Below are 26,210 nucleotides of genomic sequence, written 5' to 3'. Positions count from 1 at the left end.
ACACTAACTACACCAGAAGAAATCATGAATAAAATAGAAACATATTACACAAAAATGTATTCATATAAAGATCAGGAAGAGGGTAGAGAACATCTATTCTTTCCCTATAATCCTGTGAAATTAACTGAGGATCAAAAACAATCATTACTCTTCAATCATGTCTTATAAAAAAGAGAAAAAAACCTGGCCTAGATGGTATCCCAATTGAAGTGTATCAAGTTTTTTATGAACACTTGAAAAAACCTCTAATGGATTGTTTTAATTTCTCATATGAGGAAGGTATATTTACAGGTACACAAAGAGAAAGCGCAATCTCCTTGTTGCTAAAACAAGAACCAAGTGGCAAATATAAGGACCCTGTTCACTTATATTTGAACTGGAGACCTCTTACACTACAGGGCTATGATTCTAAGATTTTAGCCAAATGTATAGCAACAAGGATTAAAAAGGTTCTACCACCATTAATACATCACGATCAAACAGGTTTTATAGAGGGAAGGTATATATCAAATAGTATAAGGCAGTTACTGGAAATAATAGAACATTATGATGTAGAAGAAAAGGCAGGTCTTCTTTTTATTGCCAACTTTGAAAAAGCATTTGATAAAGTGAAGTGGGAATTTATTAATAGATGTTTAAGGTATTTCGGCTTTGGAGATTCTATAATAACATGGGTTAAAGTAATGTATAAGGGAGCTACCAGTAAAATCACTCTGGAAAGAGGGGTGAAACAAGGATGCCCTCTATCTCCGTATTTATTAATCATAGCCATTTAAATAGCAGAGAGAATAAGATCTAATGAAAACATCAGAGGTTTGCAATTAAATAGTATAAATTCAAAACTATTAATGTATGCAGATTATACAACCTTCATGATCAGACCAGACATAACATCCTTGTAAAACCTCATAAATGGTATGGATCACTTTACAAAAATGTCTGGATTGAAGCCAAACTATGGGAAATGTCATATAATGAGATTAGGTTCAATAAAACAAACTTCACAATACCATGTGAAATGCCAGTGAATTGGACAGATGAGGCCATAGGTAGCCTATTAGGTATCCATATACCAGAGAATATGAAAGAAATAGCCACTTATGAACTTATCATTAAAGGCCTCCCACATACCCAAATTTTATTTCAACAGGGAATGGTTTTCTAGTAGACTCTTAGGAAAGGCTCATCCTATGTTTGAAAAAAAAATATTTCCATTTATACAAATACAACCCTCACAGTTTTTTGTAATGTAGGATATGGATGATATGGATTAACTCTAATATACTGAGCCATAATGTTCTTGGAGCAAAAAAAGGTATAATCTTCATAAAATATATTATAAAAGAAGAAGGGGGAATTATGTCATACTTACAAATAAAAAAAAGTAAAGTAAAAAAATAAAAAATAAGTTAGTTTCAACGGCCTAAACATGGCACTCAATTTTTTTTTTTTTTTGTGTCTGGGAGAGTATTGGTATGATACCAAAAGAAATTACAGGGTGTCACCTGATAAAATGGGTACACCTGGTATTTTTTAGAATTGTTTAAAACTGCAAAGTGCATGTGATTCCTGAAATAAATTGTTGATTTGACTTGAATTGCCCCATATACAGTATTCAGATTTCCAATCAATATTCTCAAGTTTGATTCCATATTCTAAAGTTTGATTACAGGCCTATGTCCAAACTTTGCATAATGCATATTATATTAAAACCAATAAATAATTGAAATAATTCCCATTTGACCTGACACACACACACACACATACACACAAACAATAATAATAATAATAATAATAATAATAATAATAATAATAATGAGATTATTAATTATTTCAAGACAAGCAAGATCTTATTGTACTGATTCACAATAAAAAGAGAGAAGAGAGAAGTACTGCTTACATCTTTGCACAAATCATGAACATAGCAGGGATCATCATCAGCAGTAAAAGGCAGTACCATTCTTGGGTGTTATCTGGAAAAAGATAAATGTAAACATCAAAACATGAATGATTCAGTTTGTTTGTTTTCATCAAACTGTGAGCCACACATAATTATTGCAGCTCGGCAATTATATAAAACTGATTGTGTTTTGTTTATTAATTATTTTCCTTCAGGGTCTATAAGCTGTTTTTACATGCTGTTTGGTAGATAACAGCTCATGCACGAGTTAAGCTCGCGCATCCATGTTGGTTAAGCATTTCTGGAAGACGACAAATTTAAAACGACTGCCTACTTGGATTAAGCTACTGATACTTGACTTAATACCTACATGGTTTAGACTGTATTATACCAGACTTTGTACTTCGGTAATGTTAGAAATAAATCGGCAGATCGGCAGGTTCAATAAATCATAGGCGAAATGTTTTAATAACACAACAGACAGCTCTATCTAACCGTAGCAAGGTAGAAAACAAGCTAAAACCCAGATTTCATCCAAAAGAGTCTTCTACAGACATCTATAAATGACGTGTTCTTATGGGCATTCTGCTTTCATCTAGAGACTGTCTACAAAGTGCAAAACCGAAAGTAGATACAAAGATAATTTTAAATAGCTTCACTCTTATTCACTCTAGTGCAGCCAGAATCATTCCACACATCTAGGGTCTCCCTATGGTCACACTACAGCTAGAGATGCACCGATTGCAATTTTCTGGGCCGATACCGATTTCCAATTTTTCATATAGTTTGACCTGCCGATACCGATTTTAGCTGATTCCGATTTCATTTCTTCTAACCACTTTAAAGCACACACAAAGAGTTATTTTCCATCTTTTCTTTAATAGAACATGTTAACATAGACATTTGATGAACTTATTAATAATGGAATGGCTGTTAAAAAAATGGAACAGGTGACAGTTTCTTCTTCAAGTCTAACTTCAGCTGCAGTATCAAACTATCATGCTTCCCTGTGTGGGACATTAATTTCACACACTACTAATTGCACTGTGTTATGGAACACCCATTTTTTCTTCTCACACCCAATATCCAACTAAAAATCCAAAAACAAATGTCATGATACATTTGAACATGCTGCCATGGAACGTTTTTTCATATGGAAGGGTGAGGGAAAAGTGGGAGTATCACGCAAACACAGGGCATGAGAAGGGCTAATAGCGATTGATTAGGTGCTCCGCCATGTATGAAAACAGTGCGTGTCTGTTTTGTGGTGAAAAACGTTAATCCAAATTCCGGTTAATGCATAGAAACTTTCAGAGACAGCTGATTTAGTAGGCTATTCCGAGCACCAGTTTTCTTTACTGTAGGCTACTATGTCAAAAACAACTTTAACCGTTGTTTGCCTTTCTAATAGGCTGTCGTATGTTCACATCCACTTCCCAATCTGCTAGACTAGTATTAAGGCATAGCCCTAGTCTACGTGCAGTAAATAGTTTGAGTATTTTTAAGTGAAGTAGAACTACTAGGCCTACTCTGTATGTCGCTGCTTGCACGCAATTAGCGCCAGGGAAGGGAAGCAAATTTATTCTGAAAAAAAGGAAAATCTCATAAAGAAATAAATATTTTTAACAAATACACGTTGCTCACAAATATTAGCATCCCTAGAAAAATCTTACATACAAAACCTAACAGAAGCATTTTCCTATCTAATTTCAACTTAGTTAATCAGAGTGTCTTTGAACTTTCAGAAGTAGTTCATGACTTTCTTTTTCACTAAGGTTTGAAAATAAAGTGACACAGAGGCTAAATCCTCTAGTCATTTTTCAATATTGGAAAGACAAGAGAATACACTAAATCTAAATACAAACAAAGTGTGTTGACATTTGTACGTCAGGGGATGTCTATAAAAACTAGGTACTTTGTTGAAAATGCCTGTATTTACAGTACAGTTAAAACAATGATTAACAGGTTGTAATCAACTGGAAATGTGACAAACATTCTTGGACAAAGACCAATGGTTATCTTGCCCCCACGCACATTATGGAGGATAAAATATCCATAAGAACCACTGTTTGAAAGTTACAGAAAAAGGAATCATCTTGGGGTCACCAAGTTCTCAAAAAAAACCCTTCAAAAGTGACCTTACTGCTAATAGATTATTCAGAGGGCATATCATGCATAAATAATTACCAATGTAAATGGCAGGAGTTACTGAATGGTACAGCGACTTGAAGTCTGGAAGTGTGGTCTATTGTCAGATGAAATGAAAATTGCGCTCTTTAGCTAGAAACACTTTAGGTGTGTTTGGCGTACATAGAAGAACGACTATACTGAAAAGAACCCCATACCTAATGAGAGTTATGGTGGAGGGGCTGTGCTATTGTGGGACTGCTTTTATTCCCAAAGGCTTTAGGAACCTAATTACGGTGCATGATATCATGAACACCAAGAAAAACCTGAACATTTTCAAAGGAAATCTGTCAATCTCTGCCAAGACATTAAAAGTTGGTCATGATTGGATAATTTATCAGGTCAATAAACCAAAGCAAACGTCCAGATCAAAACAAATATGGTTTACTGAACACAAAATCAAGCTTTGGTCATTACCATCTCAGTCCCCTGATCTAAACTCCGTAGAAAAACAGAGGGGTGAGTCAAAGAGGAGAATGCACAAGTGTGGACCAACAGTAAGCATCGCTTTCAAATGACCACTTTAGCATTACGAGGCGTGAAGCTGCGTGAAGCTTTAGTACCACTTTCAGCCACTGTGCGTCGCTCTGCCACTGTACATCGCTCTGCCTGCCGCCCCTACTGAAAAAGCAGGAGACTTGCCGAGAGTAATCCCAGCCTACGAATTCAATAACAAAATAAATCATGCATAATTAAACATTACCTCGATTTAGGCTACTTGGGTATGTCTTAAGGCTTGACTACACAGTGGTAACGAAAATCGAAATCGAAATTTGCTGTCTACATTATTGTCAGTGTTGGGGTTAAGCAGCAGCTCATAAATCAAAACAGTGGTGTGATAATTGAGCCAGTAGAGAAATAACTGTTCAGAATTAATCTGTAGCCTTGGGTAGGCTTCTGCAGAAAACAATGTTGTTGCCGTTTTAATACTATCTGGCGACGTTTTTAACAGGCTACGCAATAGAGGCTTAGACAACTATGACCCACGTTTTGGTTTCGTAAATTAATTTTTTAATTTTTAATTTTATTTTTAAACTTCTTGACTGCAATGTAGTCAATTGACTGCTTGACATGTCATTTTTATTTTTCTGTACAATAAACAAATACATCTGCTTTATGCCGCAGAATTACATTCATATTTGGCTGACTTCTGCAGACGCGGTTGCCGGCTTGCCGGTTGTAAACTTGCGTTAAGACCGACCGATTTTTTTTTACTCTAAACAACCAATACAAATAAAATACTATTTATTTTAGTAGGCCTAAGTATTGTGAATATAAATTCCCTACATACAAACGTAGGCTCTCTTAAATAAAACCCTGTGGCGTCATCTCTACACCATTGGTTTACGCATGTCACACTATGGCCTATACGCTTCGTTTCATTCACACAAACATCTCGACTCAACGCTTATTACTTGGCACGAAGCTCTGGAAGAACTGTACCCAGAACTGTGCCCAGAGTACACAACTGTTTCACCAGCACATTTAAATGACTTGACTAAAACCGTGCATAACTCGAGGTACACCTGTTATCTGAGCAGTCTGTATGTCCTCATTTTGCGAATGCGAGGACGATATGAGTCTGTTGCATAGATGTCCGAGTCACGCATAATGTTTGAAAACCACTGGCTCGTAATCACAATAATTTAACACACGACAGTTGGATACTTCATCATGTTCCCATGCCTACATTTTCGTGAGTAGCATAGAGATCGTTAAAACAATAAAGTGTGGCTCTCCGTTTGGGACATTGAAAACTTATATTTTTAATAGGGTAGACTACCGTCAGAGATGCTGACTTGCAAAGGCCTCGGGATAACACGTTATCTCCACTATCATCAGTCAATGCCTCCTTGATCAAAGTGGGGAATGAAAGAAAAACCACTGGCTTAACAAGTTACCTGCAGTCCAGAACACACAGAATATTGCAACAGAAAGTTGCCTTTGTAATCAACTACTATTTGTTCCAACAGCATTCAAACAAAGCCTTTATAAAAGTGAAAAAAAAAAAAATATTCCATAAGAAGTCAAATAAAATACTGTTACTGTAGTAACTGTATCCCAAGCTTCAGCTCCCCACGTCTATGACAGGCAGACGTGACACCGCTAAATTCTCAGCTTGTTTATACCACACACTGAACGCGTAAGACCGCTAGGCCCATTACTGTGGGGTGCGGTAGCCTAGCCTACTCTCTGGGATTTAAGTCAAGCATTATAACCATACAAATGTTTCAAAATGAGTAATTTCGGCTTTGTCTGAACTGGCCATTGTAGGCTACGTAAAAAATAAACAAGTAGGCCTATTCCCTATCCAATGATATCGGCAAATGTTTGTTTTCCAAAGTAAGAATTTCACTTCACCATGCACCTTCGACAATGAATAGCTCATTACACTTATGTTACTGTTGAACGTAGGCCTAACTGGTATCATTACAAACATTATTCAGTGTCCTAAACACTGGCATTTTATGGCATTGTGTCATGTAAGGTCATTGCAAAATCTAGAGAAATGTGTGAGGTGGTCAGCAGGGGACAATTGAGACACATTGGATTGTGTTATTACTTGCATTCCACACTATCCACAACTGTGGTATCGGGGGCAGGAGGATTACTGTTAGTGCAGGCTTTATATAAAATTATTCAACAGAAGGCCTGCCTCGAATGCAGGCTTGCCCAAAATAAAGGCCTGTGGTTTGCGCAGCCTATAGTAAGTAGGTTAAATCAGGGGTCCCCAACCTTTTATGTACCATGGACCGGTTTGTGTTCAATACACACATGTTCCATATGTGTTGTGCATGCATTACTTGAAAAGAACTAGCTCCAGTTATGTATGAACAGTGAAGGTAACAATCTCTTAAACATGTGAAAAACGTGAACTTGAAGAAGTGAAAATTGAACAATATGAACTGTGAATATTGAACAACTTGAAGCTACATCTATAAGTGTGAACATGCTTAACAAAATATGGGAACAAAACATGGGAACTAAACGTGCATTACGAATATAATCAGTGGGAGCCCTGTGCTTGTTTCCCTGCAATAAGAAGGTTCCATCTGGGGGTGATGGAAGACAGTGACACCCTCAGTGTGTTTGAAATGTCCAGTCGATTGCGCAATTTGGTCTTAGTTGCAGTCATTGCTGAAAACCCGGCCTCACATAGATACGTGGTGGGAAATGGTAGCAACGTTTTCAGCGCTTTTACGGCTAGCTCGGGATATTCTGCTTTGGTTTTGATCCAAAAACCCGCCAGAGAGGTTTCCTTATACACACTCTTAAGACCACCGTCATTTGCAATTTCGATCAACTGCTCTTCCTCCTGCTGACAAGTTAGGACTATTCGGGATATTGACAAATGGGTTTGGACCCACTCATTGGTTTGCCGCCGTGGATCTTTGGAGGATGGGAAGTAACGCTCAAACTCATTTGAAAGCGCAACAAGGTGATCGCAGCACCAGCTGCGAGAGAAAGGGCCCTGCCTCAGTCTCTCCCAAAACCCCGGTCCACTCGTCGTCCCCACAAATCAAGCTTGGCTTTAAATGCAGCGACTTTATCTGCCAGTTTAAAGACAGTCGTCATTCTCCCCTGGAGTGACAGGTTGAGGTCGTTAAGCAACCCGAATATGTCACACAGGTAAGCGAAGTTTTGACACCCAGTCCTCATCACTAAAATGTGCAGCTAACGGTGACTTTTTTCTGTAAGAAATCTCTGCAGCGGCTCTAACTCAAACACTCTGGCCAGTGACCTGCTAAAGATGCTTGTTTTTTGTTGCTCATTCTAGCAGTTTAGCTAACTTCATGTGACACTACTGTTCGCTAAGAAGGTGAAGTGAAGGTGAACTCATGTCGTAGGCTACGGCCCGGTTAGGAATGTCCCGGTGGTTGGGGACCGCTGGGTTAAATAACAGACCGGCCACAATGTGCGGTATGATGATTTTTTACGAGCAAGATGTTTTTGGTGCTCTGCATGTTCTTAAATAACAATGATCATCAGTAGCCTAATATTCGACCATTATTTTGTGTAAATGGGCTATGCATTGGGTTAGACACCAGGGGCCATATTCACAAAGCCTTTTATCTTACCACTAGGAGTAGGCTACTCCTAAATAGCAATAAAAGATTTTAGCTATAGGAGTTAACACCTCCCTTACGATGAGTGGCAGGTGACAGGTCTGAGAATGCGTGCGCTACACAAGGACAGAAGATGATGAATAACTGAATAAAAAGGCCTAGCCTAAATGAATCAAGAGTAAGGCAAAACAAATAGCCTAGTAGCCTAATGAAACATACGGATTGATGTAGTATCTTTGTAACATTATTAAATGAATCTGTTAATATGCCTACGTTTGCAAAAGAGAACATTTTTAATTTGATTCACAATAATGTTACATTTAATTTACATGTTGTAACAATGAGTAGCCTAGTTTTGGTTATTGTTGGTGGCATTTTTGCATGTTAGTTATGCCTACAATGCAAAATTGCTTCCTCACGATTGGAAGCTCCTGTAGCCGCATAGGATTTCAAAACAGGCGAAATGCCACAAAACCGGTGAATAGGTCTGTGAGTTAGGAGTCCTCTTGACTTCTTTTAAGCTGTCACAGCTGGTGGGAAGGTGTGATTTGTTGGGGGCAGGGCCAGATTAACTGGGCACAAATGTCTGATGACCCCTGCCCCCAGTCAACGTGGAATCGGGTGGTCAGTTAATAGGCTATGCGAAATAGTTTTCAACATTTTGAATATTAGTGTCGGGTGAATTAGGAAATGTTCTCAAAGTAGCCTTATGGCTGAAAGCTGCTTGGGATCCCCCCTGTCAAGCAATATAACCATACAAACGCCGCACTCATTGTTTCAAAAGGGTAAATTAGGGCTTTGTCAGAACTGAGCTGTGGATGACACGGCAAGGCATGCCCAATTGAAAATAAATTAACATAGCGCAACACAGACCCCGCTTCGGCGTCAGTCACTGACATGAGCGAAAACACAGAACCCGCTTCTCTCACGGCAGTCACTGACAGTAGCCTAGAATAAATGCATGGGGAAAAAAACTTTGACAAAAACAAAGACATCGTAAAACACTGAAAGTTAATATTTTGTCACTATAACATACATCTGTCCTTTGTCAAATGTGTTATGTTCCAAGTAGCCTAGTGCGTAATTCTGCTTCATAAAGTTGAACAAATACATTTGCTTATTTCACAGAAAAATATAAATAGCCAGTTAGGGTCTACAGTGCAGAGTTGGTAAGTTATGGTAGGCCAACTTGGAGTGAACATATACAAACAGGGGAAATTCTTTCTCTAGTAGCTGAGTAGCCTCAGGTGTATAGCGTGAGACATAAGGCCGAACATGCAAGTGCCAATGAATCGTGCTCTCACGACAATCACGCCGTTAAACTTAAATAGGTTAACATCACTCTAAGTTCGCAAGGCAGTTCAAGCAAGGAAAGCGATGATTTGAAGACATCTGTTTCGTTGGAAGGGCAAGGGGTGTGTGTGTCACAGTGTGTGGCTGTGGCGCAAAGCAGCGCGGGCGGAAGACAGCGACAATTGGCAGGGGAGGGTCATGTCTTTTTTAACAATTCTGTCGGAGGGTCATTGAACAATTTCTAGCAGGCAAGGGAGGGTCATGCATCTTTTGACTAAAGCACTCAAAATTCCTCCGGTGGCCCCTTCAATAAATAACGAACAGTCCCTAGATTGCTGCTGGGCTATATGTCTTAGTTCATGTCTGTTAACAACTCATTGCCGTCAAACGCGTAGCCTATCTCGCGGTTGCATCCATTACAAACAAACATGCAATGTGAACGTCTGGGATTGGGAAGAGCAGTAAATGCTCTACTGAATAAGCACGAAGTCAAACCTTTAAATGAAAAACACTCTTTAATAATCAAAAAAATAAACTGCTTATGAAGTAAACTTGTGACCATCAAAAATCGTTTATCGCCTGTAACTCCGTGATAACAGGACGTAACAGGAAGGCATTTGGCTGAGCAACGGAGGTTAAAATGCTCTATATTTTGTCCAAATGATGTCTGTCTATCATCGTTGCACTCGGAGAAAAACAGAATGTTTCATTTGTCCTGCGTTTCTTCTACGGCTGCAAGCGGGATTCACTTTCAGCAGTTAACCAAATATTTCTTTATTAGGGCAGGGCAGGCATATTTCTGGCTATTAAATTATTTCTAAACCAGTCTGCTAAAGTCTGTAGTGAAGTCTGTGTAGGGTTTTCCAGGCTCCATTTCTTTTTACGAGACACCCTGCTCACTTGAGCCATCTACCGGTTGTTTGGGTTGTTGCAGCGTCTCACTGGGAAAATACAAATTAAAGTCGCGTGATACCGCTTGATAAAGCTGAATAAAGCTGGCCAAGTCGAAGCCCTGCCCACTGTAGGAATCTGGACGATCTGGGGAGATTTGGTAAAGACGAACAGCCTTAAATCCCTTGCTTTGTGTTCTCCAACTTTATGGGGTGTCATAGGAGAATATTACAAGCTGTTTTATTGGTAAAGGGAGGCTTAAGAAGGTATAACAAGCAGGGGTGCCAATAATTGTGAGCGACATGATTTTGTTAAAAAAAATGTATTTCTTTATGAGATTTTCCTTTTTCTCAGAATAAATTTGCTTCCCTTCAAGGTTGGATTTTTCCTATTTTTTTCCTTGTAAGATGTGAGATGTACAATAAATCACCAACAGATTATGTATGATACAGGTTTTAGTCAACTTTAGCAAAGGTGCCAATAATTCTGGAGGGTACTGCACTTTTAAAAGGAGGTGACCCAACCTTGCCTAATAATTACAGACCCATTTCAAAACTTTCAGCATTGGCCAAAGTGTTGGAATCCTTGGTTAGTGAACAAATGAAAGAGTATTTAAACGCTCAGTCAATTTTATCTAAGCATCAATCTGGTTTCAGGACTAAACACAGGACTATCACTGCTGCTACAAAAGTAATTAATGACATAGTCAAAGCGCTTGATGATAAGAAACACTGTGTGTCTCTATTCATTGATCTGTCTAAAGCGTTTGACACTGTTGACCATAACATACTAGTTAATAGACTGATCAGTATAGGTATGTCTCAGCACTCTGTGGGCTGGTTTGTCAACTACCTCACTGATAGGACTCAAGCTACGCAAGTTGCAGGCCTGTCCCCCAGGGCTCCGTTCTAGGCCCACTTTTATTCACTATTTATATAAACTGTCTGGGGGAGAATTTTTTCATTTTTATGCAGATGACACTGTTATTTATTGTTGTGCTGCTACCATAAGGAAGGCATTTGAGCATTTGCAAACTGCTTTTCACAGAGTGCAAGCACAGCTTTATCAATTAAAGCTTGTGCTTAATGCTGAGAAGACCAAAGTAATGGTCTTTTCAAACTCAAGGAAAAATAAGTTAGACCTGAATATTGTTACCAATCAGGGTAAAATAATTGAGGAACTTTAGGAACAAATCTTGTTTTACTTTTTCTGCCAGAAAAAGGCTAGTCGATGCCACATTTCTTCCTATTATTGATTATGGTGATCTGTTGTACATGAATGCCCCATCAAAGTGTCTTCAGATGTTGGATGCTGTGTATCATGGAGCTTTAAGGTTCATTTCAAATTGCAGACCCCTAACTCATCACTGTAAACTTTACTCCACAGTGAATTTGCCCTCTCTGTCAAATTGCCGACTTACTCACCTCTATATCTTCATATATAAGGGCATTATAAGCAGGCTTCCATGTTACGTATCTGAATTTCTTTCTTTTACACAGAATACTTATGCCTTAAGGTCTCAGAACACTATTTTATTGAATGTACCTCAAGCCCGGACAGAGTTGTTCAAGAAGGCTTTCATGTTTGCTGCACCTTCTGCTTGGAATGAACTACAGAAAACACTCAAACTACAGTGTCTAATTTCCTTAAATGATTTTAAAGGTGTTGTTAAAGCCATAGAACATGAGTCCATCCAGTGCAAATGTTTTAATTAATGGTACTTTTATTTAATCTGGAATGCACTTGAGTTGTCTTGCCTCTTTTGTGTTTGTTTTGTGATTGTGATGTGTAACTATTTGTTCTGCTATCTTGGCCAGGTCTCTCTTGAAAAAGAGATTTTATATCTCAATGAGACTAACCTGGTTAAGTAAAGGTTATAATAATAATAATATATATATATATATACCCTCCAGAATTTGGATATATATATATATGTATATATACACAGCGGGGAAAATAAGTATTGAACACGTCAACATTTTTTTCAGTAAGGATGAATCCAATGAGGCTATTTGCATGAAATTTTCATCAGACATTAGTATTAACTCAGATAATCCACCCATAAATTGAGTTATGTGTAATAAAGTGGAAGGACACAGGAAAAAAGTATTGAACACGCTTGCTGAAATTTCTTAAATACTTTGGGGAAGAGCCTTTATTTGAAATGACATCTTCAAGGCATTTCCTGTATGACGAAACTAATCACTTGCAGTATTCCGGTGTGATTTTGGCCCATTTTTTTTAAACAGATAGTATTTTAATAATGAAGATTCTAGGGGTCCCTCTTGTGAATCCTGATCTTTAGTTAACTTCCTAAACTATTTAATTGGATTGAAGTCAGGGCCTTGATTTCCTTTCTCTGAGTTTCCTTTGCTGAATGCTTTGGATCATTGTCTTACTGGAAGGTCTAGCCATGTCTCGTCCTCATCATCCTGGTGAATGGCAAGATTCTCCCGGAACAAAAGGGCTCCATTCATCATTCCTTCAACTGTAAGAAGTCCGCCAGTACCATGAGATGAAAAACAGCCCCACACCATGATACCACCACCTCCAAACCTCACTGTTGGTATGGTATTTTTAGGGTGATGCACAGTGCCATTTCTCCTCCAAATATGGTGTGTAGTATGACATCCAAAAAGTTCAATTTTGCTCTCGCCTGACCAGAATACATTCTATCAGTATTTCATAGGCTTGTCCAAATGTTGTGTAGCAAGCTTTCAACGAGCTTCGACATGTTTTTCTTCAGTAATAGTCATGCGGGGTGAGCGTGCATAGAGGCCTTGTACCTGCTGCATCCAAGTCTTTCTGGAGCTTTCTCCAAGTGGTCCTTAGCTCTTGGCTTACTCTTCTGACAATCCTTCTGACTTCCTGGTTCGAAATCTTGCACAGGAGATCCTGTGCATGGCCGGTTATAGATGCAGTGATGTTCCTTCCACTTGCAGATAATGGCTCCAATACTGCTTATTGAATGATTCTAAAGTTTTGAAATGCATCTGTAACTAGTTCCATTGATATGTTTTGCAACAATAAGGTTGCAAAGGTCTTGCGAGAGCTCTTTGCTTTAACCCATCATGAAATGTTTCTTGTATGACACCTTGGTAACGAAAAACCTTTTTATAGCCCATCAGTATGTACTAAGCCAGCTTTAACTAACTAAGCTAACTCTACTTATGGATATTAATGTTTGAATTTTTTAATATGTGTGGATTACCTAATTTAATACTAATGTCTGGTGAAAATTTCATGTGAATAGCCTCACTGGAAGTATACTTACTGAAAAAAATGTTGACGTGTTCAATACTTATTTTCCCCGCTGTGTATATATATATATATATATATGCTTTGCTAATGCAGACTCTAAGCGGTTAGCCTTAGTATGTGTTCAACAACTAAGTCATGCATAAAGACCCGGGTATTAAGTACTTTTGAACTAACTGATAGCCCAATTAGCTCGCTTGCCACCACTGGCTAGACACTGCAGTCAAACGGTTAGCGGTTTGGCCGTCCACGCCCCCGAGGCAAAATTTCGCTGGCCGAAATTCGCGAGGTGTTTCACTGTGTGGAAACCTACCGTTATATGAGTGCAATTGCGTTTGATTTTAGTTTTATTACAAGCACTGGACCATAGAGCTACCTGTGATTGAAAATTGTTGCCGCTTGCTCTCCCTCATCATTACAATTAGACCATGTGTTGTTGTTTGGGTCTCCTTTTCAATGTTAATATCGATACTAGCCTATATTGTCACAAACAAGCTAAGTATTCATGCATTAATTGAACGCAGACGGCTAGCGTTCATTGACTGTGGCTTGCACTGCATTCGTAAATAGACTTGTTAGGCCTTTCCTTCAAGATGGCAGCAACAGAAAGGCAGCTAAGGTAGGCTAAAAAACACACAGTTCGGAAAATATTTTTTTTATAACCTTTTGAAACACTTTACCTTTACTTTACCACGTTTACATTACCTTGATTTGTCTGTAGAGAACCTCACCAGACTACCACAGAAATGTCCTTCCATTTTGAACATTGTCAGTGGTGATAAATAGTTTGTTTTTGACATGTGTCTTTGCCCTGGGCACTTCCATTGTAAGACAATTTGGTGTGCAAAAGACTGTCTTGCTCAAAACTGCATCAATTAACATAATTATGCTCTAAAACAACTGTTTGTTTAGGCCCCAGCTGTGGCGCAACTGGCTGGGGCACCTGCACTGTATGCCGGCGACCCGGGCTCGATTCCCACCCCGTGGTCCTTTCCGGATCCCACCCCTGCTCTCTCTCCCAATCGCTTCCTGTCACTCTCCACTGTCCTATCATTAAAAGGCATAAAGCCCAAAAAAATACAAATAAATAAAACAACTGTTTGAACCTATTAGCTTCTGGAAATAGACCCTAGGTTATTTTTGCTCCGTAACATTCCTTTAAGTTATGAAACGAGACATTGGCAAAATAGTTTCTGATTCTCTTTGTCTAACTGTAGGCTATATTTTATGAGGCCTATAAGGTAAGAGCAGAGTAAAGGGGACATCAGCACACGGTATGCGCTTCGCTCGCCCCTAGGTTGCTCTTGGTTGAGGTAATGTCCCAAAGATTTTTGTTGTGCTTGCCGCCGGGCTGAGCGCAAAATACCTATGATTTACAGCGTGCCGCGGTCAAAGTTCAACATGATTGAATTTTGACCGCGGCATGTACAAGAGCTGCAAAGCGGTGCTGCTCTTTGCTCAGTGCAGCGGCAGATCAGTTCTTGCACGCGCAAGCCATTGAAAGTAATGTTTCATAGTGGATCCTGTGTGCAATGTGATCCGCCCTTCAGGAACATGTGGTTTAGCCTGTGCTGCATCAAAATCTAAGTCTATGTTATTTATTTAAGCCTACACATTTCCTCACTTTCTTACTCAACCTCTTCCTCATCTTTAAACTGATTCATCAGTGACACCCCAAAACACTATTGCGCAGACAGCACACACTGTGGGAGTATAACCTAAGCCTAATATGTTCATAGGCTACATCTTGCAACAAACATAAAAAACGGTGCAACAATCTAATAATTACTACAATTTTTGTCTGTATGTGGTAGTAGTAGCCTACTGGGGATGCTTACATGCAGATGTAAAAGTTTTTCTATTTTCGTATTGAATGTGTAGGCCTAGATCTGAAGTTTAAACGGTAGCTGTGACATGCAGTCACCTGACATCACCAAATTAGAGGATATTTCAGAACTTTTAACGTGGACAGCTCCCCTTAAGAGCATCTTAAGAGCAGTGCACGCACATTCACACTATGGGCATATTTGGGAAACAGTCGTTGTATATACGTTGGTAAACTGCCCTCCTGACGCCTTAAGAGCCATGCTAGTGAGAGAGCTAGCAACCTTTGCTTTTAACTCGATTGCTAGCCCACTTGACTTCCAATCCAAGGTGCATCTGTTTGCCGGTTCGAGTCCAGGCGAGCGCGGGTGAGTGAGCTGCGTGGTCCAACACAACACAAGTTACACATCTAATATAAATTTTTATGCTTACCCAAAACACATCCCTCTGTCACCAGTTCAGTGGTGTGACTCCACTCACTCCATATAGCCTGAAATGCAACAGGATTCACTGTGGCTTGGACATCTATTACATATGTTTCACCATTCACCAAATTTTCCTTTTTGATAATTTGGGATCTACGGTCCTCTGTCACCTCATAAAATGTGGGTTCCTATAAAAAACACATTGACATTAGTTACCTGAACTGTAATAGTCGTGCATAGTGTGAAATTGTACTCACATCATTATATTTATAATACACAATTTATTTGATTCATAGTTTAATATTGCAAGTAATTACCTTCCTACTAAGTGGTCGTAGCCTCACCCGATAAATTAATAAATTGCACAGCAAATTGTTTTCGTCTGTGTAAGCCATTTCCCATGTCAGATTGAAATCAAAGTTACTTTCTTCCAGACTTATATTAAAGGGAGGTTCAGGTTTGACTGTGGAAAGCAAAAACAATGTAGTTACAGTAAAGCAACAACGTGTAAAGCTGAATAATATTATTTAATTAATTGAATACCAATTACTTGACTTTTGGAGATATGCTAACCAATTTAAATTCTATTAAATACTTTGGGACTCTAATTTCTTGGCAGAAACTCAGTCAAACAGCCCCGGCACCTGATGGGTTATGTCAGTCTCTGGGGATTAATTAAAAGCTCTGTCGAGGGATGGATTTTGGATGATGTGACTATTGAGTGCTAGCCTGGAAAATCCAGACCCAAATCCAAAAAGTTTAGGGTCTGGATACGAGAAAGGAAATTGGCCCAACTCGAGGGGCGGTACCAAGCATGCATATATCTATAGTAATTCAGTATTCAGGGAGTAAATGAGTGGCCCCTCCTCAAGCATACCTGTCAACACTCCCGTTTTTCCCGGGTTTCTCCCGTATTTCAAGGTCATCTCCCAGCACCCTCCCGTTTTGTTATTTCTCCCGGAAAACTCCCATAATTTGCATGGCCATCAAACTTCATTTTAAAATCATTGATCCATTCAGGTTGCCAGATTGTGCATGAAATACACCCTACACATACACGATCACTTAGTTTCAATTTCAACTGTTTTGTCATAGGCTAAAACCTGGCAACCCAAAACCCAAATAAGGAAGCGGGTGCCGACTGCGCAGCCTGAGTCTCGTCATAAGCAAGCGGGCTAGTTGAATGGCCTACTCCAGAACTAGCTGTTGTGAAATTGTTTAACTGATTAACTGAGTTAATTGATTAACACATCACATAAACTGTTATTGAGTGTTGTTGATACACTGAACTTGTGCCCTCGGAACCAAATCTGACAGCATGCAGCTTTGGAGTTTTGGAAGTAGGCTGCAGGCAGGCAGCTGGTGGATACATCTCCCGTACATCTACCGAAATTTTGACGATGGGTCCTGTCTCGACTTTTCTGACTCGTTTTGAATCGCCTTTGACTACTTCAGAGTGGCTGCCTACAGGCATGCACAAACATGTCCTTAAAACAACCCTTAATGTTTGTTTTCAAAACTGTGCAACTCACTGAGTCGAGTGTCAAAATGTCGGTGTCCACCACTCTAGTTCATCCAAAACAAACCAGAAAAGGGACTTAAAGTGCTAAATACCGATATTATCCTTCTAAACCAGACTCACTTCACGAAAATAGTGTGGTGACTCACAATTAGGAAACATTTCCATTTCCAACCAGTCCACATACCAAGTTTGGTTTTGATACCTGAAAGTGTTGTTGAGATGTTCTCATTCCTGTTTGGTGGCATTGCAGTTATTTTTCTTTCACTCACGTACATTTATGTGGAATCACAGACATATACCCCCACCCACCACCACCACCACCACACACACACACACACACACGTCTGCACACATATATGCACACACCTTCACACAGACAAACACACACGGCATATTGTTATTGTGTGGTTTACATAATGTTAGTAGTAGGATAACGTTAACAGAATTCATGTGGATGGCTTGTTAGCCATGAGATTTGGTTCAGCTCACTAGGAAAACGCTAACAAAAAAAGTTGGTTTTGGTGCACTGATGAGTCAGGATCATCTCTAACTAGCCAGCTAGTATTGTTCAGTTCATGTCTATAACATGCTTTACTTGCTACCTGGATAATTTCAGTGAATATTATTAAGGTAAAATAATGATAAGATCATTGCTGCTTTTTTTATTGGTGCTTTTCCACTATGGGGTAAAACCCCAGTGTCTGGGGTAAAGCCTCTGACTTTTTATATTTCCATGATTGAGGCCGGACCGGGGCTGAGGCCCTGACGGCCTCAGGTTGGCCTTGAAGTAGGGCAGGGCCAAATCGGGGCTGAACCGAGGACTTTTGTAGTGGAATACGATGCAACAAAAAAAACCGGAGAAATTTAAAAATAGACTGGTAGCATTTGTTTAGGGTTGCCCAGCAACATAAGTGACTTTGCTTATTTTTGTGAAGAAAAACGATCTACATATAAAAACTTTGCAAAATAATTAAGGATACAGGTTCTTACAATGTTGACTTGACTTGTTTAAATGTCCTTGTAATTAATTTGATGTATGTGCAGGGTGTCATTGCTAAGCACTGTTTAGAAGTTTCTAGCATTGTTAGCTAATGTCCCCAATGTTACATCTCCTTATGGAAACACAACACTTAGGCCACGCACGGTGTTTAAGACCGGAGAAAAGCCTTGGGCCAGCCCCGGTCCGTAATAGAAAAGAGCCATAGGCTACTCCCACTCTCTCCTGTTCTCGTGCGTAACATTGGTAAAGTTAGCCTAAAAGACATTTGGTTGAAAGTTAGATCTTTACTCTGATAAGAGTTAAATACATTTGTAGCCTAATGTGTTGGCCTACAAAAATGTAAGTACGAGTGAGTTGTTCCGCCACACTGGGTCAATTGCTTTCTCACTGCAAACAAACCACTCTAGAGTTTGAATGGAAATGAAACGAGACCACATCCTCCAACCTGGGGGAAACGCTCCACGTTCCGATTCAAAGACCCAGATGTGAAAGCGCACTAAAATAGAGATTTTACAAGGACAAACACATTTGTGATGTGTGTGTGTGTTTATGGGAGAGTGTGTGTGTGTGTGTTTGTGTGTGTGTGTGTGTGTGTGTGTGTATGTATGTGAAGGTTATTGTCTCTCTGTGTGTGTATATGTGTGTGTGTGTGTTTGTACATGTACATTTGTGCAAGTGCGGTGTGTTTGTGAGTGTGTCTGTGTGTATGTATATGTGCGCCTTTGTGTATGGGTATGTACGTGTGTGTGTTTGTCTGTGTGAAGGTGTGTGAATAATATGTGTGTGTTGGTGTGTGTGTATGGGGGGTATACGTGTGTGATTCCACACAAATGTATGTGTGAGTGAAAGAAAACAAAACTGGAGTCAGAAGGTGGCTGCAATGCCACCAAACAGGAAGTGAGGTGATATCTCAGCACCACTGAGTATCAAAGCCAAACTTGGTATGTGGACTGGTGAATTTATTGCAAGGACCCACATACGATTTGGTGTCCTTTGACCTTTAGGGGGATCTACATTCAGCAAACATGCCTATCAGGTCAACAAACCATTTAGTCAGGTACATTTTTGGCTGCCATCTTGGCATTTTTGAGTGGCCAATTGAGCAATTTTTAAGTATGCCCTAGAGAACAACTGTGCCAATTTGGTACTTGTATCACTATTTGCATTATTTTTCTATTATCTGCCACGCTATAACTGAAATAGACAATAACATAAATGTTCATCAACACGTACTGATGCTCATCAAGGGCCAATGGCTTTCTTTTATTTCTTTTTGATGCATTTGGTTCACTCTGGTGCTGCAGTTTGTATCAATGGGTATTATATCATGCAAGTCATGCAGTTTCATAGTGCACCAGTGCTTTGGGTTTCTGATTTCACAACTACCATTGCTATGATCCTCCCCATTCCTGTAAAAAAGATGAACAAAGAAGAAAACATTGCAAACTAATGTCAGGTTATCAAATCAATTTAATCTAATTTTATGACATGAAATACATGTTCAAAATAGATGTTTGAAACTGTTGGGAATCATCACAATCAGAATATGCATTAGTAGTCAGATGATACAGTAGCTTACCGAAACAAAAATATTGTTTTAGAAACATGAACAAAGAATAGATTGTACCTGCATTTAACCTCAACAAGGCAGGAAGCTGCTGTTGCCAATCCTGTTTTAGAACAGTTAAAATGAGAGATGTAATCTGTGGTGCAGGACACCTCACAGTCATTTCCTGCTGCTGCAAGGACAGAATAATGAGAACACTTATTAAAAAGTAAACTATACGCATCTAAAATATAGGTAACACTTTACAATATGGGTACACAGTATTAGTTAAGTATTAGTTAAGCATTAACAAACACTTATTATTAAGTATGTTTTCAACATTACTTAAGGATTAACACATATGTTTTCCTCATTAATAGTTTTATTTAGTAGGTGTTATCAGTGTGTTATCATTATCTGACCATTTTTCATATCTTTAGCATAAATGATATTCAACACTTACTGCAATGAATCAGACTGAAAAAGGAAACCAAGGTAAAGGCCTCCTTTATTGTAGCCATAACAACAGACTGAAGGGGATCTGAATGAAATGGTTCATAGAGTGATATGGGCAGCTCTGGGGAAAATAAACATGATATCATAACAAATGCTTATTCACAGTAACAGCAATAGCAAAAAGGCTCATTTGACATAATCCATCACACCATCTGGGAAAGAGAAGACAGTTCCTCTATTGTGTATGCATCCCCACTCATTAAGACTGCTTAACACTACACCAATTCTCAACTGCACACACATACACACAGGCACACACACACACACACACACACACACACACAGGCACACAAATACAAGCATTCACAAGAGTAGGGTAACTTTTCTCCTCCAGCCCGGTTCAACACTTAGGATTTGGATACAATTTAGGCAAATGTTCCATTTCTCTGATCTTTCCATACTCAATCCTGTCTGTAATAGTCATCCTTTTCTGGCTTCTAAAATGGACGACACGTTCAAACAGTGTGACAGTATGGGCCTTACGACATGTAAATATTTTTTCATAAATAACGTCTCTCCCTGTTTCACTGACTTGGTCAGTAAACAGCACTAAGCACAACATCACTAAGTCCAGTTTTTTCAGATATCTTCAGGTTCATCATTTTATTCAAACAAATGCCTCATAATTTTCTCAATTACCTGAGCATTCTGACCTGGAGGATATACTATAGCCCCCTCTAACCCTAAAAGGCCAAATCTCTAACATATTCAATGTAATTATGTCACTCAACAGTATTTCTATGGATCCTATCAATGCAAAATGGGGAAAAACGTTAGGGACAAATACTGTATATCAGATGTTGCATGGGACAGGGCTCTAAGCTGGGTGAATGGGACCTCTTCCTGTGCAAGTTTCAGTTTAAAGTTCTAAATCATATGCACTATAGTAAGGTTAAGCCCAGCCCTACAATGGCCATATTTGGGGTACAAGGGGGTTATTTCTTCCGTGATTTGGGAAAAGCCCGTAAAAGTCCTGGCATGCATGCATAAGGATGTAGATCCAGGAATGCACTAATATTTTGTTCATAGTCCAGTTTGGAACAATTATTAGTTGAGACTAAGTTGTAAACACTTCGGAAAAAATATTAAAAACTGGATATACCAAAAAACGTTGATGTAATCGCTTCCTGTCAGGACTTTTACGGGCACTTTTAACTTGTTATGACAAAAACCGAATGTCACTTCATAACAGAAGCGTTATGTCATAAACGTTTATGACTTGTTTATGACACGTTCATGACAGTGTCATGTCACTCTTATGTTGACACTGTCAAGTAAAGTGTAACCAAAAGTTAAAGCAGATACATACCTTCCAAAATCGCCTGTTTTCCGTTGTATGTTGACAGCTACTGGACGGGACGGTGGAAGAATAACGATTTTTTTAACTCTCAATTAACTGCAGCTGTGTGTCACCCTGGTTTTCGTTAGGGCCGTATGCCTACCACTGAAGGAGGGGCTGCTCATAAACTCCCCTTAATTGTTGCAAATATAGACTAAGTATAGTTGCGACCTCTGAACAGTTTTTGTGAGTGCTACTTTGTTAATATTTGGGAAACTGCGAGTATGGGGCTGCGACCGTTCTACATGTAGACTGCTGAAGTGCCACGAGGGCGCAGCAAATGAACTTCAGAAACAATATACGCAATATAATATAAGCAATATCATGACATTCAGACTGGCACAAAAAGCTAACGGCCCACCGGGAATCCTCCTGATAGCCACTCCGGGGCTGCATTCAAAGCATTAAATAAATTAATTTAACAGATATAGCAACTGCATGGTTAACTATACCATGAGGTTATTAAAGCTGGTTCCGAATTAGTCATTGAATTAATAGCTTTATTTTGTTATATAGAAGTATCTAAATAACCTGTTAAAATGTAACAGAATTTTTGGACTAGATTACGTCTAGTCCAAAAAAAACAGAGGACCACCAGACGCCCCGCTGAAATGTCCCACCCACTTTCAAAATACCTCCGACGCCCATGGGTAGAAGAGTCTTTAGGCAACCAGTCAAAGTGTCCTTGATCTATGGCTATAGCTAATGTGGGTTTGTTTATTTGTATTTTCAAAATTTGAAGGGACAAGGCCTGCTGGGAGTTGGGAAATGTCTTAAATGAAATCTTACATCCTGTCATTCGTGATTAGGCTCATTGAAAATGTATGCTTCGGCTAGTGCTTGGGTGTTCATCTAACCTTTTGCTAGGAAGTTGGATTTCAGTTCTATCGTGAATATCTTCGCTGAACAGAATACTCAGAGTGAATTTCTTATGGGTTAGTTACAGGTTTTTTTTTTCTTATGGTGCAGGAATAGCATTAACCTACCTGTAAGCTGTTGGAATGGTCTGCCCTGTTTGTGGATAGGCTACATTCTGGCCGCTGTGCCATGCTGATAAATGATTATAGCTAGGCCTGTCACGATTGTATGCATATCGTAGTGTAGGCAATGATCATGCTTGCAGCCAGTTGGTGGACTGACTTTGGTGTGACAGTGTTTCAATGTTTTAAATTCTCTAAGAATACAATTATGAGGGGAAACAGTACAAATAAAAAATATCCTAGTCTCACAAACAGGTGTAAGGTAGCCCTATCACTTAATAAAAGCCAAATTGTTGCGTTATTGACAATTGCTGGAGTTGCAAACAGCTAGTCAGTGGACTGACGTGGGTGTGAGTGTGACAGTGTTTTAACGTTGTAAATCCTCTTATTATAAAAGGCAATACAAATTAACCCACTTCGAAAAACTATTTAGCTGTTAATGTTTTTTGAAACGCTGTTGCATATACCTTGTGCAATAATTGTATTTTTGTTGATGTGACAGGTTGGCTTTGGTGCCGAACATGACTGGCCTAATCAACATTCGATTTACAATTGCTTGAGGGGCTGCCATTGTTGTGACATTGTTTCAACGTTTTCCACCTCCGAAATTCCACCTCCGACACTACCAACCAATGGCAACATTGCTTGCTATCTGGGTTTACTTATCAGGGTAAATTAGTTCAATTTCAAAATATTATAATTTCATAGTATAATTTTATTGTTCATAACTTTACATTCAGTTTACAGGCAACAGCTCTGGTGAACATTACTACAGTCCCCGAAACTTCTGACATGATTAACTTTGTGTGATAAAACTGCACATTTAAAGTGGCATTTTATTGTGATCAGTCCAAGGCAAATGTGCAATTATCATGCTTTTTAATCCCCATCTTTTGTTATGTCACATCTTACAAAAGTTAATGTCACGTCAAACACATATGTATGCACATGTGTGTGTGTCTCCTGACATTTGTATGTAGTATTTGAAGGGTTGTGTCAGTATAACACTCAATATTTCACTCAGAACACACAGTTTAATAGTTTCTATTAAGCTATGAAATACTGTGAAACTTGATGTAGTTTCGTCCAATGGAAAATACAACAAAGCCACTGAACTAACTAAATTAATTTTGTGTTGGTTGCCTACGATTCCTATTAAAATGCATAAAATGAAGATAAATGAAGGCATCCATTTTGGTTGGTCACTACATAATGCACCATATTGTTACATTTAATAAAATATGATTCTTATATTTTGTAATAACCACACACAATATGTATTGTACACAACCATACACAATTGTTCTATGGCATACTTAGCTGTCACAACACCAGCATATAAATACCAATTTCATACAAGTCGAAAAAGATAATGATTTTTAAAACTTAAATGTACATTTCACAATTATATTATTTATATAAGACTTTAAACATACCTGATTGTTTTCTGTCAAAATATTTGTATTACAATCCTTTAGTGAGTGCAGGATGTTTATCTCATTAGTTAATTAAAGCTGCGATATATCCTAAATTCTTTACAGATCAGGCAACAAGTATCTTTATGTTTTACAAGACTGAATATATGCATTTCCTGTTCCTGTAATGGCAGACGCTTTCATACAGGGGTATGATGGTGATGAAGAATATGATGGTGGAAATTACAGCAGCGTTGACACACAGGATGTGGTTTCTCGCTGTGTGTCTTTTCCCTGACAACCCTTGAAGGCATATCGAAAGTTGCACCTGTTATTCAAACAAAATGTCTTAGGTTAATTTACACACAGTTAAAGGTCATTCGATTAGTTAGTCAGTTGTTTGTCAGAAACCAATTTAATTTGTACTGATAGTTGAAGCACAATTCAAAACAGAAATATTAAAATAATCAGCAGCTCATTAACTGTTAACAATTTGACTATTTTATAGGACAATTAAATACACATAGTTTAGATGTTTAAATACACATAGTAGGCATAGTTTTACAAACCCGTATTGAGAAAAACAAATACTTCATAAGTGCTGCTGTCTTCTTAACTTTATAGTCTCAAAAAAGTAAATAAGATTTGATTCAAGGATTCTTATTTGTCACATACATATACAATTGTAAAACATGCAGTGAAATGGCATTAGTTGCTCAACACCTGTGCAGTGTTGTCCTGAGGGATTACCAACTACTTAGAAAGATAAAGAAAGATTTAATACATTTAAAATGAATTGAAACACAATTAATGTTTTGTTGTGGAGGTGAAGGATTAACATCTCCAAAGAGCTATATCTACTGACAAGGCAATGTTTCACGATTCTCACAAGATCGTCGGGCCGCCGTTCTTGAAGTTGCATGCACTCTGATGGTGGCGTATGAGATGAAACAGTATGACGGATGGTCTAGCCAAATGGGCTATCTTGATCGAAACAAAAGACCTCCACACAAGTGGTCTGACCAAGGCTTAACAAATTAACATCTGTGAATCTGTACATAGTTGTAGACTAAGAACTACACTGTAGTCTGTATGTGAATCTCACACCTATTATTTTCACACCAGCTGACCAGTGACATACAGGCCAGCTGGGAAGTCTTTGTTGGGTTGAGATCTATGGTTGGGATAAAGATTGACACCTTTTGAGATTCCGAGTTTCCTGCTTCTTAGGCTAAGACCACACTAGGCCGGACAAGTTGTATTACGGATTTCAGGAACAAATCCATTCCGCATCCACAAACACCGTATCAGTTTCGAAGTAGATACGTTGTGCGTCCACATTACCATTGATATGCAAATCTCACCACCATTCACCCTTTGTCAAGTCCTGCATCCCTATGTTATTGTTGCCATGTCAGATAAACAATGGCCATGCAGAGATAAAAACCTGCATTAAAACTCATAATTCGGTTAATTCTCGTAATTACGAGTTTGGGGTTGCCAGTGGATCCAAACTGTTCGAATACGATGGTGTAAGCGGGCCGCACACAAAGTAGCTTACTGGCGCTGCAAAGGTGAATAGATTTGTAGCACTTGCCAAAAAATTTGTAGCATTGTTATAAAACCTTTAAAATATCTAAACAATCACAAGTAGGGCAGTTCATCACAGTCCATCCATTGCAACTGGACTGATGAAAGGTACACCTGTAGGCTACATTATATTTGGGAAAAGCAGAAGGTAGCAGCATAATGTATTTATTTATTTATTATTATTATTAAACAAAACAATCCCTGTCAGTTCCATGCAGTTTTCAACAGCTATCAAGGTCGAGGTCATGTCATGGATTTTTGTGAATGTTTCTTCTTCTACATATGCATAAGTTTAGTCATCTAGTTCATATGATATTCAGCTTTATTGTCAATGCACAAATTAAATACCAGTAGTCTAAAACAAAATGCCGTTTTACCCAGTGGTGCAAATAACTGACATGTCCAAAAGGGCCTTCATGAAATGCGTTGACTTTGAGCAGAAATGTCAGAGACTTTG

At 38.8% G+C, this 26,210-nt stretch overlaps 1 protein-coding gene across 1 annotated transcript in view; it reads right to left on the bottom strand.

Moving 5' to 3' along the window:
- il21r.1 (interleukin 21 receptor, tandem duplicate 1) overlaps positions 1-24,417 on the bottom strand; it is a 51,310-nt gene extending 26,893 nt beyond the window's left edge. Inside the window, exons 1-7 of the mRNA XM_048246325.1 lie at positions 24,185-24,417; positions 20,377-20,490; positions 19,995-20,106; positions 19,601-19,776; positions 16,163-16,308; positions 15,853-16,033; positions 1,901-1,973 (exon numbers count right to left, since the gene is read on the bottom strand). Coding sequence (XP_048102282.1) covers positions 1,901-1,973; positions 15,853-16,033; positions 16,163-16,308; positions 19,601-19,776; positions 19,995-20,106; positions 20,377-20,434 — 746 coding nt within the window. The 5' untranslated portion in view covers positions 20,435-20,490; positions 24,185-24,417. The remainder of the gene's footprint in view (positions 1-1,900; positions 1,974-15,852; positions 16,034-16,162; positions 16,309-19,600; positions 19,777-19,994; positions 20,107-20,376; positions 20,491-24,184) is intronic.
- Between the last annotated feature and the right edge of the window lie 1,793 nt (positions 24,418-26,210).

Source organism: Alosa alosa, chromosome 6, assembly GCF_017589495.1.
Source record: "Alosa alosa isolate M-15738 ecotype Scorff River chromosome 6, AALO_Geno_1.1, whole genome shotgun sequence".
In the NCBI taxonomy this organism is placed as follows: Eukaryota; Metazoa; Chordata; class Actinopteri; order Clupeiformes; family Clupeidae; genus Alosa; species Alosa alosa.
Note: the sequence above shows the minus strand (reverse complement) of the source record. Positions and strands in the feature narration are given on the sequence as shown.